Source organism: Nuphar pumila, chromosome 2 (genome assembly GCF_984573655.1).
Source record: "Nuphar pumila chromosome 2, dmNupPumi1.hap1.1, whole genome shotgun sequence".
Lineage (NCBI taxonomy): Eukaryota > Viridiplantae > Streptophyta > Magnoliopsida > Nymphaeales > Nymphaeaceae > Nuphar > Nuphar pumila.
Genome location: NC_143250.1, coordinates 143,849,526 through 143,867,586, shown reverse-complemented (window position 1 = coordinate 143,867,586; position 18,061 = coordinate 143,849,526). Strand labels below are relative to the sequence as shown.

The following is an 18,061-nucleotide window of genomic DNA, read 5'->3' as shown; positions in this document are numbered from 1 at the left end:
CAAGGCTGAGGCTTATTTTGGACTAGCCAAAAAAACAAAATAAAATAAAAATAATAGAATATATAGAGACATGACACGGGTGTTAATTGAAGTATCCCTGTGACAGTCGCAATCTGGCGATGTCAAGAGGTTATCTTTGGGTTGGATATCTTGGGTACCCAAGATGGATTGCTGTTTGCTTTACGCTTATTAAGTCCATTATGGAGCCGATTAGTTAACCGCTTTTATATTGAAACCCAATTTCAATTGAGTGTTGCCAGAAACAGAACGGAAACGGGAAATGTCTTGGGAAACGAGAAACAAACTGAGAAACGAATCGAGAAAATGCTTGAGAAATGTTTAAGAAAAATAATATAATAAATTAATAAAACAAAAAATGAAAAACATGTATCCCACGAAAAGAAAACACTAGGGAAATACATGGGAAACGTGATTCCCAAATATGAGATGTGGAAAATGAAAAACATGTATCCGGCGAACGGAAAACACTAGGGAAATACATGGGAAACGTGATTCCCAAATATGAGATGTGGAAAACACGTTTTTATGATTTTTTTGGCGTTTTCCAGACGTTTCAAAAACTGTCTCTCGTTTCAGATATGGTTTCTCTGGAAATGCGTTTCTCACCCTCTTGTAGCGTTTTTAGTAACCCTGATTGATACAGTGAAAAGATCAGCTGCAATATGATTGCACAAAAATTTGTGCATTAAGGATCTGATCACCCCCCATCCTGGTGACAGGCCTGTCAGGTGTGAGTCCCGATACCTGATGGAAGGCGATCAGGTGCTTAATGTACAATTTTTGTGCAATCTATTGCACCCAATCCGGATGTCACTGTGTGGTCCGAGGCTGGTCCTATGTGGTTTGGAATTTGGACCTTTTTGGTCCCACAAATCTGACCCAGAGTCTGGACCCGATATTAACAGGTTTTAAGGGAGAACTCTCTCTCTCTCTCTAACGTGGTCGGGCGTGCGATCACCACCCTTCGTCTCCTCGGAGTTTCAGAGAGAGAATAGGTCTCTCTCTCTCTCTAGATTGAATGAGGAGGAGATGATGACGATCGACCCCGATTTTCTCACCAGTGGCGGAGGAATCAGGTTTCCTCTTCTCCTCCATGTTTACTTCAAGAATCCTCTTCTTCTTGAGTTTTTCTATGATGGGTATCGTCTGTTTTGCTTCCAATCGATGAAGGGAATCGTGATTTGTTAGTTTCGTTGCTCTTGGTCCTTCTGTTTCATGTTTAGTACGAAGAAATCTTGATATTGGTAGTACGATAATTAGGTTCGGACCAAAGGCACGAACTAACACGTGCGCGTGCGCATGGGCAATGACAAAGATGGAGAAGAAGATGGTGATTGATGTGGTGCCTTGGATCGATTCGGACGAACCGATTCGATCGAGTCCTTTTGCGGGCCGTGATGCATGGGATGAGCTTGATAGTTGGCCTGTAGGATGTGTGGGCGTTAATAATTTTGGTCAGTGCGGGCCGTAATGCACGCATACGCATGTCAGCGCCCCCAATGTATCTTATGGGCCGTATTCTTGGGTGAATTTTGTGTTCTGTGCGATCCAGATGAGGTCTGAATGGTGCTCATGTTGGCTGGTTATGGCTAAAGCTGGGATGCCCATCTGATGTTTGAGTTCGATACGCTAAATTTTTGTGTTAATTATCACGTTCTTTGGTGAATGAGGTGTTTGGTGTAATCAAGATGAGGATAGTGATATCAATGGTGCTCTTGTTAATTGTTTGATGGTGAAAATGAGGCACCCATTTTAAATCCTGGTTTGATGAGATAGATTTATGTGTTTTGTATTATCAAGATGAGGATGACTATGACTGGTGCTCTTGTTATTTTGTTATAGGTGTAACAAAGTTGCCATTTGAGCTCTGAGTGTGATAACTTATTATAATTCTTACTGAATTCGGACTTATGTCATAGCACTCATCTTAAGGGGTAAATATTTTTTCTGTTATATAGACAAGGATAGCAAAGTAAACGGTTACTGTGTTATGACAAAACTCAGGCAGCCCATTTAAAGTTTGATCATGATAAATTGTTATTGATTCCATATTGAATTTGGACTGCTGTCGTATTCTTGCTATGCTAGGAAATTGAGATTTAGCTCTCATCCCTGCTTCCAAATCTTATAGTTCGTTTGTTTATTCTTCTAACCCTTCTTCAGGCTCGGAAAGCATTTTGTTATCTTGTTACCTTTCAATTCCTCCTGCCCTTCCTGACCTTGCCTGATATCCAAGAGCCTGACCCAACCCATTCACCTTAGTCCAAGATGATAGTGGAACTGGGAGTCCTCTTTTCTTAATGAAAAGGAGCTTGACATGTATGTGTTTCAAAGGTATAAAACAACCTTTTTGGTTGGATTTACCAGGTATGGTTCAAGAGGACCCTAGCTCGTCATGTGGCCCTAAACAAACATTCCTTCTTGAAAAGAGAGTTGAGGAGCCTGAATCTCTTACCATAAAACTGTTGGAATGAGAGATTTCATACTTTACGAAGAAACGAAAAATGAGAAATTGAAAATGCTAAAGCTATTATTATTGTTATTATTGTTTTTGTTGTTGCTGCTATTATTATTATTAACTATCATCTAACAGAAGCAAATTTCTATGGAAAGATTATTTTGTTTATCATAACGAAATTAACTATCATTATTTATTACAACTATAATTATTTATTCTAGCTATTTTAAGTGATTGTCAATTCAAATGGAATGAGAGGAAATAATATTTGATCAATATGCACACTAACAAAAAGAAGAAGAAACAAACTCTGTTTTGAATCTTTTGCATAGCCTGTACTTGTGGGTTCTTCATAACAGATCCATAATCAAATGAAACAAATGTATCTAGGGAGGATCCAGTCAGATACAAAGGTAATACCCCAGTGCAAGACTTTCAAGATCTATTGAAGAGCTAAAGTTAGAGTTTTCTCCACAGGAAATGTTGCTCCAGTACCTAACCAAAGGGCTACTGCTATATCAGTCAAAAGGGTTGTTGTAGCTACTGGGCAGCATAATAGATTTCCAGATTTCTTAACTCCAAAAAGGGTACTGTCAATAATCTCACTAGTACCAAAAGCATTAAAAGTGTGTCAAAGAACTTGCTCAAATCCCTTGTTATTGTCAATGATGCTGGACAATATTCTTGGCTAATTGTGTATATTGCCAAACATGAGTCAAAATAGTGTTCAAACTCACATTTGCAGTTTTGACTTCACAGCCTGTTTAATGAATCAAATGAGAATTCTGTTACAAATCTTGCTATGAAAAACGAGGATTTTTATGGAAAAAGGTTATATGGCTCCTTTCTTCATTTAACAAATATATCCACTGAAGGGCATACAGAGTAGATCCCCTTGCAAAGTCTAGATGCAAACATGCATATCAGTCCGTCAAATAGAGAAAGTAAGCAAATCACTTATGGCCTATCTCTGATATATTAAAATGTAACAGGTATTATTTAGTGATTTTTGTATCATGATCAATTAAATGAAACATTCTGAAGTCAATTTAAATGCACTTGATAAATTTCATCTATTTAATTATTATTGAGCTCGTTGAGTCATGCTTCCTGAGAATTTATATAATTTATATGAGGCGTTCCTTGACTGAGGTTAACAACTCTGTTTCTTATGGAGCTATTTCTTAAGGTAACAATAAATTGATTGTTCTATGATTTGCTTTGGAGGTTCAATCTTTTGTGTGTTTTTATCCAAGAGTTGAAATTCAATTGTTTGATGAATTTCTAATATCATTGTCTTTATATGATAGCTTCCTTACTGGAAACTGTAGTGGAAGTTTCAGCTATGGTTATTCTAGTTTTAAAGGGAAAAGGGCATCAATGGAGGACTTTTATGAGACAAGGATATCAGACATTGATGGTCAAATGGTTGCATTTTTTGGTGTTTTTGATGGTATGCTTCTACATTCCTCTAACATATGCCTTGAATTTTGAGGACAATGAGAATGGTAAATTCAAATTAGTTGCTCCCATAGTTTCATTATGTGTCCTGCTCATGAAATTTTAGAAGAATATGAAAATGAGCGAAGCTGTTCCTATTAGGTACCATTAGATGATGACACTGCGCTGTTAAAGCACATACAGGCAAGATTAGAATTAAAGTATGAAGCTCCTCTTTGACATCTCTATCTCTCTCAAAGTGAGTGTATTTAAATAGTTTGAAATTTGAAAAGTAAATGTAACCTTTTTCTACCACAAAAATTAATAACAATTTAAAAAAAAAAGTCAGTGCTTTTAATGGAGTTCTGGCCATTTCAACTAGTTGAATCTTGCTAACATTAATATAAAAGGTTTAACATTGGATAACCCACATACACATATAGATAGATATAGCCACATACATACATACATACATACATTCTCTCTCTCTCTCTCTCTCTCTCTCTATATATATATATATATATATATATAGAGAGAGAGAGAGAGAGAGAGAGAGAGAGAGACTTTTTGTTTCCCTTCAAAACAAAAGACTCACTTTATCCCAAAAAGTAACCATGTATTTTTAAGAATGTTTTTGCTTTTAAGAGTGTTATTGTTTATTTCAATTAGTTGAATGCTACTAACGTTAATGTAAAATGTTTGTCATTACATAAGCCATGCATACAGACATGTGAACTAACCTAACCTCTCTCTTAAAGGAGGGTCCATGTTAAATAAATAAGGTGATAGGTCTTAAAAATCTAGAAAACAGAATCTTTTTAAGGTGATAGGTTTACCAGTGCTCCGCTTCTCTGCAGGACATGGAGGTCCAGGAGCTGCTGAGTATTTGAAACTCAACCTTTTTAATAATTTGATCCATCATCCAGACTTCCTCAAGGACACAAAGTCAGCTATTGGTCTGCAATTGATTGTACATCATGTTAATGTGTTTATACTTTCCTCTATGTGCTGGTTATTTCTTTAACTTTGTAAAATCTGTGATGCAGTTGAAACATTCAAAGAAACAGACACAAATTATCTTAATAAGGAAAAAGGTCAGCAAAAAGATGCCGGCTCTACTGCAACAACAGCTGTTCTGTTAGATGACAAACTTCTTGTTGCAAATGTCGGAGATTCAAGGGTGGTTGCTTGTAGATCTGGTTCAGGTAGGGATTCTCAACATATACTTATGTGTCAGAATTTTTGTGCTTATAAATTTTGAAATCTAACCAAAATTTGGTATCACAAATCCTGTTGTGAGTTTACTTGAATATTCATCTTCTAGGTTAGTGCAAAAATGTAGTGGTTATGTGAGTTGTGGCTCCTGTTTGTTTATTTTAACATATGATAATGGTTGTGGTTTGTTGAGTTGTAACATATGACAACGGATGTTTTGGATGGCTTTGCTTAAGCACATGCTGGCATTTTTGCGTGCAGAAAACTGTGTGCATATAGTTCATTTTTACTGTTACTGCAAGTATACATATGCATCTATATAGGTGTGTACATTGATATTTTTGTTTTTATCTTTACTTGGTTGAGTGTGCAGACAGATAGCATAATCATAGTCGTGCAAAAATATGTGAGCTTCCATTCCAGTTTGTGGCCTGGAATAGTTTTGCAGTGCAGACTGCAGAGAGCTGCACATAAGAATAATTTCTTTGTATGGCTTTCTTGGAAAAATTTTGCATGATATTTTTACAGAAAATAAACTTGATATATTGTACATTTATTTTAGATGTTTTGCAGTTATTAGGTATTGTATTCTTTGTGATAGGAAATGTGTTTGTTCAAATTGGTGGTATCACCATACTGATGTGAATGTGAGCTAATGCTAATGTACTGACAATGCAAAACCTGAACAAAGTCAGTTTCTTTCTTTTTTTAATATTGTGATGGGCATAACAGGTCATTGGCTGATACCACTCCCAGAAATGGAATTTTAGAATGCAATTTTGGGACCCATAGTGAAATTTTGTAAAAGTAACAAACATACTACTGTTTAGAACCCCACCTTTTTCCAAGGGACCTTGCTGTTTAGCATTTCAGCATACCTCATTCTTACATGAAATCCCCACCCCTTCTTACCTAACATCCTGACCATGTACCCATCCGGATATTGAGTGGTGCAAAATGGTGTGGGGATGGTAGTCAGCACTACTACTTGCCACCTTGTTCCAGCCATTTGTCCATAGAAAGCTATTAAAAGAGATGGAACCCTTCCGATTTAGTATTAATGATCGTTTTTGGCCACCCATTATATTATTGGACAATGTGTAGTAACACTTAAGCTATGTAACATGGGTGCTTATTCACCCCTAAAACACCTGTATTACAATTGCACGAACCCACACTAATGTGTGGTCCGAAACTGTTGAACTGAAAAACAACTTATATATAAACATATATTAGGAAAACCTGAATCGTCGAACGATGCATCAGACGTGCATGGGGCATCAATTTTAAGCAAAACAGACACATTAGTGGCAGTCACGGCCGCCACTAATGTGCTGTGTGGAAAAATGCAGTATGGACTTTGTTCAATGATACAGGTTACTATATATATGTATGTATGGTAGCTGTGCAACCCTTAGGTGTGCAGCTACCTGCACAACATATTGGCCATCCATCACAGGTGTGATGGACGACCACAAAAAAAAAGCTGAAAAACTCACTACCACCTTTTTTTGCTTTAGTTGCAGTTTATGACTGCCGCTAAAGGTCCCAACAGAAACTGGGACTTTTAGCGACGGTCAGAAAACTGGCACTAAAGGCCCCAGCAGAAAACTGACTGTTGCTAAAGCCAAAAAAGGCAGACCTAAGGGTCAACGCCACGATGGACGGCCAGTGGAGTCCCGCTGGTAGCTGCGCACCTAAGGGTTGCACAGCTACCTCTCTCTCTCTCTCTCTATCTATCTATCTATATATATATATATATATATATATATATATACAGGGAAGGGGGACTGTCCAACCTATGTCACAGGGATTCGGCTAGCAGGGTGCCGCACCCGCGTCGACGCGACTCGACGCGGACGCGGATGCGGCACCGGGTGCGGTCAACCCAATCCTGGGTGCGTTGACCGCACCCAGGATCATTTCGGTCCATTTTTGTTTGGATTTTTTTTTTTAAAAAAAAATTTGCCCTACGAAATGGGCTGCGAATTTTTTTTTTAATTTTTTTTCTGCTGACAGCTGCTGCTGACAGCAGCTGCCTTTTCAATTTCGTAAAAGATTTTCTCTCTCCACAATAAATGACAGCAGCTGCTGCTCCTGCCTTTTCAATTTCGTAAAGGATTTTCTCTCTCCACAATAAATGACAGCTGACAGCAGCTGCCTTTTCAATCCTTTTTCTTAAAGGATTTTCTCTCTCCATAATAAATGATAATGATGGTTTTTTTAGTAAAGGATTTCCACTGTTCTCCTGTTCTCCTGACGAAATGGGTGCGTGCAGCACTGCAGCTGTATATAAAATGAAATTTGAAAAACCCCGCGTCACATATATATATATATATATATATATATATATATATATATATATATATATATTATATTTTTGCCCCTGCCGCACCCCCGCACCCGGGTTTTTCGGAAGTGCCGAATCCCCGCACCCACACCCGCACCCGCACCCGCGCCCGCACCCGCACCCGCACCCGCACCTGCACCCATGTGACATAGTGTCCAACCAAAGGAAGGTCCAAAATCTACAACCAATGGTGATCAGATGGCTCCCCTTCTCCAATGTTTGAGCGATCCATCGTTTGGACCGCATACATTTGTTATTTATAATTTATTTAGTAAAAAATATGCTTTACATGAAGACCTTACGACATCTAGACGTATTTTGCAAAACGTGAAAAATCGATGGCTCACAATGCACTTAAAACTTTACAATATAAAGTATTGTGAGCCGTTGATTTTTAGCAGCTTTTAAAAACACATCTAAATATTGAAAACTCATAATCTAAAAGCATGTCACTTAATAAATGATAAAAATCCAATATGTAGAGTCCGATCGACAAAAAACACGATTGTTAGAGAAGGAACGCCATTGATCATCATTGGTTGTAGTAGATTTTGCTCCTTCCTTTGGTTGGACAATCTCCCTTCCACACACACACACACACACACTGCACCCAAGTTTGTTTGACATTGTCATGTTGCACCATTTGCACCTGTACCTATGTGACAGTCACCGAGTGTTATGGACTGATGGTAGACCTTATAGGGAGAAAATTCATTTAAGTCAGTCATAACTGCCCAAGGGGGGTTGGCGTAGTGGGGTGCGGCCTTGGCTGCTAGACGGGCAGTCAAGGTTCGATTCCCATGGGTGTCGCCCCTCTGCTCAAGCCAACACATAGCATAGGCCCTGGGGGCAGGGGTCCTAGCCTCGGAGTTTTACGCTGTTGGCACAACGACCGTAGGTATGGCAGGCTGAGCCAGCGCGACCAGGTCTTTGTGCTGGGTGCGGTTTCTTTGGGTTATAAATAAAAAAAAGTTGCTCATAACTCATAAGCATCCTAAAAGGCAAATGATTCTTTCTAATTCTTTAGCCGGTTGATTTGCCATCCATTCTGATAGCTTCCCTTTCAATTTAGGCTTCAAGGCCTACAGTGGCCTAGGATTAGTGACCTACAATTTTAAAAAGGATGGGTCTGAGAATCAAACTAAGAATCGGATTTAGTCATATCTTCTTGTCATTTTGTCTGTTTCGTTTGCTTCTGCCATTCCATCCTTAAATGTGTGATTTTAGACCCTTTAAAGTTGATTTGGGATAGAAAAAGAAAATATTGGAACAGAAAAACAAAAAGATATTTTTCACTCAGCAAACACAGGGGCAGAGTGCATTGACATGCTACACAATTAATCTTGCAAATTTGATTGTTTGTTACAAATGGGTTCATATAAGTTATTTATGCCAGTTTCTTTTCTGGAAAATTTTTCTGCCATTTTTTATGACTGTTAGACTGTCATCAACTACAAATGTACATATTCTTTAGAAAGCTTAATTTTTGTAACTCCAAGATTTTGCATATGCTTTTCAAGTACTTACAATTTGCTTTTCAAGTACTTACAATTTACGATGGCATTAACCTTTCCTTTTTTTCTTGTGTGTGCAATACGTTTTTCTTCATCATCATGTACCATACCTTAGCTATTCCCCTGTCTATTGATCACAAACCTAATAGGTCTGATGAACGACGTCGTATTGAAGATGCTGGAGGATTTATAATTTGGGCAGGTATATTATCTTGTTGACGCAAAATTTTGTCTCTCATCCTAAGGTGTTGGCCACATATCTGAAGCTTTGCATTGCTCCCTTTTTTTTCTCCCATATGTTGTCATGGAATATCCTAGGAACATGGAGGGTTGGAGGTGTTCTTGCTGTTTCTCGAGCATTTGGAGATAGACTACTGAAACAATTTGTTGTTGCTGATCCAGAAATTAAGGTATTCTATTGGGATTCTTTTCAACTTAACATCTGGATTTTTCTAAAGTTTCCAGGATTATCTAAAATATGATTTGAGTGGATACGTTCTTGGACTTTATTTCTGTAGATATATATGATTTTCAAATGTTACAAATTGGTCAATTACATTCAATGGAAAACATTCCATTTGTGTGGCTAAGCAATTCTATAATTTCCTGTTGTGAATAGAAAAGGTGGATAGCTTGCATGCTCATGCACATGCACAAAAAGGGAATCATTAACTTTATAACACCATCTTCATATCACAGATATTCCAAATTGCAGTATGAGCTGCTGCGAGCCAGTCAATGATAAATTGGAAGGAGTAAGGTGCATATTGTGTATCCTTCACTCAATGGCTCCGGTGGGCATCTTAATGTTCTAACTTCCAAGCAACAAGCTCAGAGGAGTATTTTGTCTTGCTTGAAGCTAAAGATCCATCTTAGAGAAGCTGATTAGTTAATGGTTTTAAGGAAAATAAAAAATAGACCCCTTTTAAACTATATAGAAATCATTCCTTGTATGTAAATTGTACTTATTCTAGAAATCAAACCACCCAATGATAAGTTCCACACTTGCAAGTCAGGCTGAATTTTTGTGGAGGAAAGGACAGTCTGTCAATAAGTGCTGGTTTGCCTTCACCAAAGCAGCATAACATGTGGAGTTGTGTTAAAATGCCAAGAAGAAGGTCACGGGCGCATTCCTAAGTAAAATGGGGTTGATTAACATGACAAGGGTAACAAAATCACAAATACAATGCCGTTGGAATCAATGTACTTTGCCAAGCATAACAAACAGTAGAAGCCATAGGATCTTCTACAGAAGAGTACAATAGCATCTACTACCTGAGCCCTCAAAATATCCCTCTCTTCTTCCTCGTAAAGCTTTGCCAACAGGAGAGTGGTGTTGCCCTGACTGGATGAGCATCCTATACAACTTGAAGTTATTCCTAAAGAAATAAGGAAAAAATAAATTTTTTTCTTTGAAGGCCCTGTTTGGATCTCATTTTATTTATTTTTTACAAAAATATATTAAAGCACGTCTTATAAGGAAGATACTTGCCTTTATTTTTAATTAAGTGAATGTTTGGATCACCAACTACTTGATCTAAAATGAAGAAGAAGAAAAGACTAGTAATGAGTAGTGGTGATGGCGGTGGGGTTGATGATGGTGGTGGTTATGGTGGTGGCGATTGGTGATGGTAGTTGTGATGATGATAGAGATTGTAATCATAGTGGTGGCAGTGGTAGTTGGTGATGGTGATGGAGATTGTAATGGTGGTGGTGGTGGTAGTTGAAATGAAATGGGGATCTTTGAAACACGAGCTTAGATTCACAAGGGCAAGTGTCAAGAATGACACTAAAGCATAACCCTTAAAAAGTTAGTGTATAACTGGAAACAAAATAAAAATAAAAATGTATTCTTTATTGATATGAAAAACCAATTGCTTAAGAAGCATTGGAATAAAAATACAAGACGGGTTGCACCCTTTTATATACACAACTGAAAGAGGACTCAATAGAGCTGTCCAACAGCTCTATTTAGAGCTGTGGGAATGTGTCAGTCCAACAACTCTATTGCTAGTCAAGTTTGGACAGGACTTGACTAGCAACAATCATTCTAGTTCAAACTGAACTAGATGACATAAAGACAAAAAATAAAAATAAAGGAAAAAATTACAGAAAAGAAAGAAATGAAAAATGTATTTATATATATATATATAATAATATTATATATATATATATGTACATTTTTACATTTTAACACTCCCTCTCAAACTTATGGTACAATGAGCGAAAGTTTGTCTAAGAGAAAGTGAAATCGGGGAGCAGCGAGAGGCTTTATAAAGAAGTCTGCTAACTGATATTCTGAAGTGACATATGGCAGATCAATTATCTCGTGTAGATATTCTCTCTGACGTAGTGACAATCCATTTCGATGTGTTTGGTGCGTTCGTGGAATGTTCTGTTACTAGCAATGTAGATCGCACTTTTGTTGTCACAACACATTTGTGAAGCCTTTGTTGCTTCAGCTCCCATGTCAGCAAACAGTCGTTGGAGCCAAACTACTTCCATGGTCGTGGTTGCCATGGCTCTGTATTCAGCTTCAGTGGATGAGAGAGATACCTTCTGCTACTTTTTACACATCCACGAGATCAATGATTCTCTTAAAAAAACACAAAAGCCAGTGGTTGAGTGTCTGTTATTGGGATCACCTCCCAAATCAGTATCAGTATATGCAATTAAATCAAGAGAAGAGGAGGTAGATAAAAAAAGTCCTCGTGAAAGAGAGGACTTGATGTATCTGATAATACGCATGACTGCTCCCATATGAACAGAAGTAAGAGCATGTTGAAATTGACTTGCTGTGTGAAGAGCATGTGCTATATCTGATCTGGTAATGGATAAATAGGAAAGTGCTCCGACAAGTTGTCTATAAGGAGTAGGGTCTACAAAAAGTTCTCCATCATCAATCTTCATTTTAACATTAACAACTTCTGGAGTGTCAACTTTCTTATCATCAGTAATACCAGACCTGAAAACAATATAAAAAACAAATTTAGTCTGAGATAATAAATATCCTCTAGGAGAATAAGCAACTTCAATGCCTAAAAAATATCTCAACAAGCCCAAATCAATCATTTCAAAATAAGATTTAAGAAGTGTTTTGATTGTTTCAACTCTCTGTTTATCGCTTCCGGTGATGATCATATTATCCACATAGAGAAGAAGCATAATGATCCCTGCATCAGAATTCTTAATAAATAAAGCAGTGTCAGTTAAACAAAATTGAAAACCAATATCAATCATAACACGACTAAACCTATCACACCAAGCTTTTGGTGCTTGTTTAAGTCCATAAAGAGTTTTTTCTAAGCGAATGACTTTACCCTTAGGAATACTTAGACCAGGAGGGGGTTCTATGTATACTTCTTCAACTAGCTTTCCATTTAAAAAAGCATTTTTGACATCCATTTGAAAAATAGACCATTTTTTGATACAAGCTAAGGCAATTAAGGTTCAGACAATTGTCATACGAGCCACCAGAGCAAAGGTTTCTTCATAATCAATCCCATATTCTTGGGCATAACCTTTGGCTACTAAACAAGCTTTATATCTTTCACGAGTACCATCACTCTTGGTTTTAAATTTATAAACCCATCGACATCCTATAGTTTTCTTCCCTGAAGGAAGATCTTGAATATTCCATGTAGAAGCCTTTTCAAGTGCATCTAATTCAACTTTCATGGCTTCTATCCATTTGATATCATTTTTTGCCTGAAAATATGTGGATGGTTCTTCATGTGAGTGAATTAATGCAATAACTGCCCTATATGTGGGTGAGAAAGACTCGTATGATACAAACTTTCATGGAGACCTCGAGACTCAAGATGATTGTCTAGTTGGAATGTTAGAATATTTTTCAAGTGCACATGGAGGATTAGACTCTTGTCGCCTGGTATATTGAATACTAGTATCTCTATGAACTTCTTCATTTTCAACATTAAGATCAATAATTCTTTGATCATCATCAAAGTTACAGTCAATGTCATATTCATCAGATGTTGATGTTAGATCTAGCAAAAAGGAGTACTTAGTGACTGTTAAAACATATGTATTAATACATCTATATATATATAAATATATATATATATATATATATATATATATTCACCATAATACCCGATAGGGGTATTATGGTCTTTTCACAAGTACCCGATAAGGGGTACTTGTTTTTTTTCCTTCTTTCATTTTCTTTATTTTTTTCTTTTTTATTTTTTTTAATCTTTTCTTTTGAGCCACTTAGGGGCCCCACATAGAGTCGTTGGGGCCCCCAACGGTCACAATTGTGACCGTTAGGGGGCTCCCAACGACTCTATTGGGAGCCCCCAAGTGTCTCCCTTGGTGTATAAATAGGAGTGCATCCCCTTGTATGTTTGCATTGCTTTTGAGAGCTCCTCTCCAATAAAAGGAGTATTCTTTTTATGTGTGTAGCCTTGTTGCATGGCCTTTTCGTATATCCCTTAGTGGATTTCCTCTCTTATGCTTGTTTTGATTGTCCGGTGTTGGACATAGTGAATGCATTGGCATTCTTGGATTCTTCCGCATACTTCATTACATGGTATCAGAGCCATACGATCTTCTAAGGTGAAATCGTGTCTCTCTCTACTTCCTTTCTTTTTCACATCTTCCTTTTGTAGCAATGGAAGTCAAGATCGACCTATCATTCAAGCTCAATGGGAAAAATTACATGATGTGGGCATCTGCAATGGAGAATAATCTCAAAGGCAAGAAGCTTTGGGGTTATGTAATGGGAACCGTTCCGGAACCCCAACTTAAGCTCACAAAGATGGAAAAAGATCAAGAGAAAGCTCTTGAAGGTGATGCTCGTCTCAAGGCCATTGAAGATTATCATCACCAAATGGAAGATTGGGAGAGCAACCATGCAAAAATCCTAGCATGGTTTATAAATAATGTTGAACTTAAGGTATGTGCAAATATTGCAAAATTCTGCCGGGTAAATGAAGCTTGGTTTTTTATGAAGAGTATGTATACCCAAAAGGATCTTGCAAGAGCTTATTTTTTGCAAGAAAAGGTGAGAACCACAAAACAAGGAGACATGAGCATACAAGACTATTATAGTGCTCTAAATCCTTTGTAGGATGAATTGGCTCTTTTAGAGCCTAAATGGGTGGATATGAAGGATGTGGAACTAAGGCAAAAGCAAATGGAACAAGATAGGTTGTTTCAATTTTTATTTGGGCTTCGTCCCGAATTTGAACAAGTTAGATCCTCACTCCTCCATAGATCTACGTTTCTTCCTTTAGAAGACGCTATTGCCGAAATCACTCAAGAAGAGACTAGGCATGGAATGAGTGAAAGCATAGATGATGTTCTTGTTGTATCTAAACCCGATAATCATGTTAAAACATACAAGCCACCCCATTTTGGTAAACAAGGGAGTGGTGGATATGTCATCATTGTTATGAGCCGGGACATATTAAACCCGTTTGCACAAAGGTTAATGGGACATTCAAGCCAAAGGTGGCTTCTGTTGAGGAATCCTCCACCAAAGAAGATGAAGGCAAAAACGGGGATCTCAAAGCTACTCTTGGTCAAATTTCCTTGGCTCTCCAACAAATTCTAAAGGTCACTTCTTCCACCTCCGGTGCCGCCATCGCCTCATCATCACCTCCCGGTACATACTCTTGGATTTTAGATTCCGGAGCCTCTTTTTACATGACTCCTCATGAAAATGCATTGACCAACGTGCACACCAATTCAAAAATATCTTGTGTCTCTACGGCCGATGAAACTTTTCTCAAAATAAATGGTATTGGAACTCTTGATTCTAAAAATGTTCAAAATTTTCTTGTTCTAAAAGTTAGAATAGTTCCTAAACTAAATCTTAACCTTTTTTTCGTTTTTCAAATTGCCGACCATGGATGTGAAATATCTTTCTCATCTCAAGGGTGCTTTGTGCAGGATCTCCGGTCCGGGAAGCGGATTGGGCAAGGCCATAGGAAGGGGGATCTTTATTTTATGGATCACTTAACGCTTCCTAATACCTCTTTTGTACTTATGTCCAAGACAAAAATATTGAAACTTGGCATAAAAGGCTTGGACATCCAAGTTACTACAAAATGTATCTTTTTCCTTTTGGAAACAAGTTTTGTAAAGAAAAAGATATCAATTGCAAAGATTGCATTTTTGGAAAAATGAAGTCTATTTCTTTTCCTACTAGAACCTTTATGTCAACAAGACCTTTTGAATTGGTGCATTCTGATGTATGGGGACCATCTCCGGTCCTATCTAAAGGTGGTTATTCATATTATGTTACCTTTATTGATGATTATACTAGATATGTATGGATCTTTTTTCTTAACTTCAAATCGAAAGTTTTTAACTTCTTCAAAGAATTTCATGCAAAAGTTCAAAATCAATTTCAAAGTCACATATCCACCCTTAGATCCGACTCGGGTGGAGAATACTTATCAAATGAGTTTCAATCCTATTTGAAACAACATGACATTTTTCACCAAAAATCTTGCCCAAGAACTCCTCAACAAAACGGTCTAGCGGAAAGAAAACATAGACATATTTTAGAAACCACTAGATTATTACTCATTTCTAAAAATATTCCTAAAAGTTTTTGGGCCGAAGCCGTGTTAACATCCACCTATTTAATCAATAAAATGTCATCTTCAAAATTGAAGAATATCTCTCCTTATGAAAAACTTTTCAATATAACACCTGATTACAATCGTCTTCGTATATGTGGGTGTAAATGCTTTGTTCTTCTACATAAAAGAGATAAATTGTCACCTAAAGCAATCAAATGCGTATTTTTAGGATATGGTGAAAATCAGAAGGGCTATAGATGCTTTGATTATAAAAACAATAAGTTATTTGTTTCAAAAGATGTGACCTTTTTGGAAGATGAAAATGGTTTTGAAATATTGGAAAAACCAAATGAAATTGATTATATGTTTATCAATGATCTTTTAGAAGAATCAAATAATGTCTCCTTGAGTCATCCAGAATGTTTAGAAAATACTCATGATATTGAGGTATCACCAACTAATGGTGACAATCTCCAAGTATACACTCGGCGTGAGCAAGCACAACCTATTAGTGCTTTAGAAAAATTCCTGCGACTTAATGAACCCCTAGAAGAAACCTCCCTTAGGCGATCTTCTAGAGAATCAATTCCACCTAATAGGTTTGTCTCTTATGAAACTCTCTCTCCTAACTATAGAGCTTGTCTAATAGCCTTGCACGCTTACTATGAACCTTCCCACTATAATCAAGCAAAAAATATTCCTCATTGGGTTAAGGCAATGGAAGTTGAACTAGATGCTTTAAATAAAGCTAAAACTTGAGAAATAATTCAACTTTCTCCAAATAAAAAAGCTATAGGATGTCGGTGGGTTTACAAAGTCAAAACCAAAAGTGATGGTTCCCTAGAACGTTATAAAGCTAGATTAGTTGCTAAGGGATACTCACAAGAATATGACATTCATTATGAAGAGACTTTTGCCCCCGAGGCTCGCATGACAAGTGTTAGAACTCTAATTGCTGTAGCATCATCTAAGAAATGACCTATATTTTAACTAGATGTCAAAAATGCCTTTCTTAATGGTCAGTTAAATGAAGAAGTATATATGGACCCTCCGTCGGGCATTAGTGTTAACCAAGGTCAAACTCTTCGACTATTGAAAGTCTTATATGGTCTTAAACAAGCTCCTAAGGCTTGGTATGATAGATTTAGTGCTATCATGTTACAATTGAGATTTCGTTCATGTTATATTGACATTGCTCTTTTTGTTAAACGTGCAGGTAATAGTATCATCATCCTTCTGCTTTATGTTGATGATATGATCATCACTAACAATGATGAAAGTGGTATACTTAATGTTAAAAATATGTTAAAATATAATTTTGATATGTTTGATTTGGGTTTTCTCAGGTACTTTTTTGGTATAGAAGTAGCGTACTCTCCTCGAGGGTATATTTTGTCACAGATGAAGCTTGCTGCAGACATATGTACCAAATCTGGAATTTCAGATGACAAAAAGGTCAAAACTCCAGAAGTTATCAATGCTAAACTACGACTGGAGGATGGAGTTCTGCTGGATGATCCTACGCCCTACAGGCAACTCATTGGCTCCCTCACCTATCTGACTATCACCAGACCTGATATTGCTCATGCTGTGCACTCTGCAAGCCAATTTCAGCATGCCCCTACAACTGTGCATATGAGTGCGGTGCTTCGGATCATTCGCTACATAAAAAATACTTTAACTAAAGGGCTATTCCTATCCTCACTCTCTTCCTTAAATTTACTCGCTTATACTGATGCAGACTGGGGAGGAAACCCAAATGATCGAATCTCAACTACTGGCTTTTGTGTTTTTTTAGGAGATTCGCTAATTGCTTGGAGATGCAAGAAACAACAGAAAGTCTCATTGTCTTATACTGAAGCCGAGTACAGGGCTATGACAACTATTACGATGGAGCTTGTGTGGCTTCAAAGTCTTCTTCAAGATATGGGAGTCGAAATTACCGGTGCTTCGAAGCTTTGCTGTGACAACAAAAGTGCGATCTATATTGCCAGCAACCACACCTTTCATGAGAGGACTAAACATATTGAAATGGACTGCCACTATGTTCTTGATGAATATCTTCGTGGGACAGTTACACTGCCATACGTCACTTCAGAATATCAGCTTGCAGATTTCTTCACCAAAGCAATTCCTGCTCCTCGCTTCTTGTTTCTTGGCAAACTTTCGGTCATCTCCCCGTAAAGTTTGAAGGGGGGTGTTAAAACATATGTATTAATACATCTATATATATATATAAATATATATATATATATATAGATGTATTCACCATAATACCCGATAGGGGTATTATGGTCTTTTCACAAGTACCCGATAAGGGGTACTTGTTTTTTTTCCTTCTTTCATTTTCTTTATTTTTTTCTTTTTTATTTTTTTAATCTTTTCTTTTGAGCCACTTAGGGGCCCCACATAGAGTCGTTGGGGCCCCCAACGGTCACAATTGTGACCGTTAGGGGCTCCCAACGACTCTATTGGGAGCCCCCAAGTGTCTCCCTTGGTGTATAAATAG

At 37.4% G+C, this 18,061-nt stretch overlaps 1 protein-coding gene across 1 annotated transcript in view; it reads left to right on the top strand.

Annotated features, from left to right (window-relative positions):
* Positions 1-964: 964 nt before the first annotated feature.
* Positions 965-18,061, top strand: part of LOC149847432 (putative protein phosphatase 2C 11) — a 53,665-nt gene continuing 36,568 nt past the window's right edge. Inside the window, exons 1-6 of the mRNA XM_089997019.1 lie at positions 965-1,097; positions 3,790-3,932; positions 4,777-4,875; positions 4,966-5,124; positions 9,114-9,200; positions 9,317-9,408. Coding sequence (XP_089853145.1) covers positions 1,051-1,097; positions 3,790-3,932; positions 4,777-4,875; positions 4,966-5,124; positions 9,114-9,200; positions 9,317-9,408 — 627 coding nt within the window. The 5' untranslated portion in view covers positions 965-1,050. The remainder of the gene's footprint in view (positions 1,098-3,789; positions 3,933-4,776; positions 4,876-4,965; positions 5,125-9,113; positions 9,201-9,316; positions 9,409-18,061) is intronic.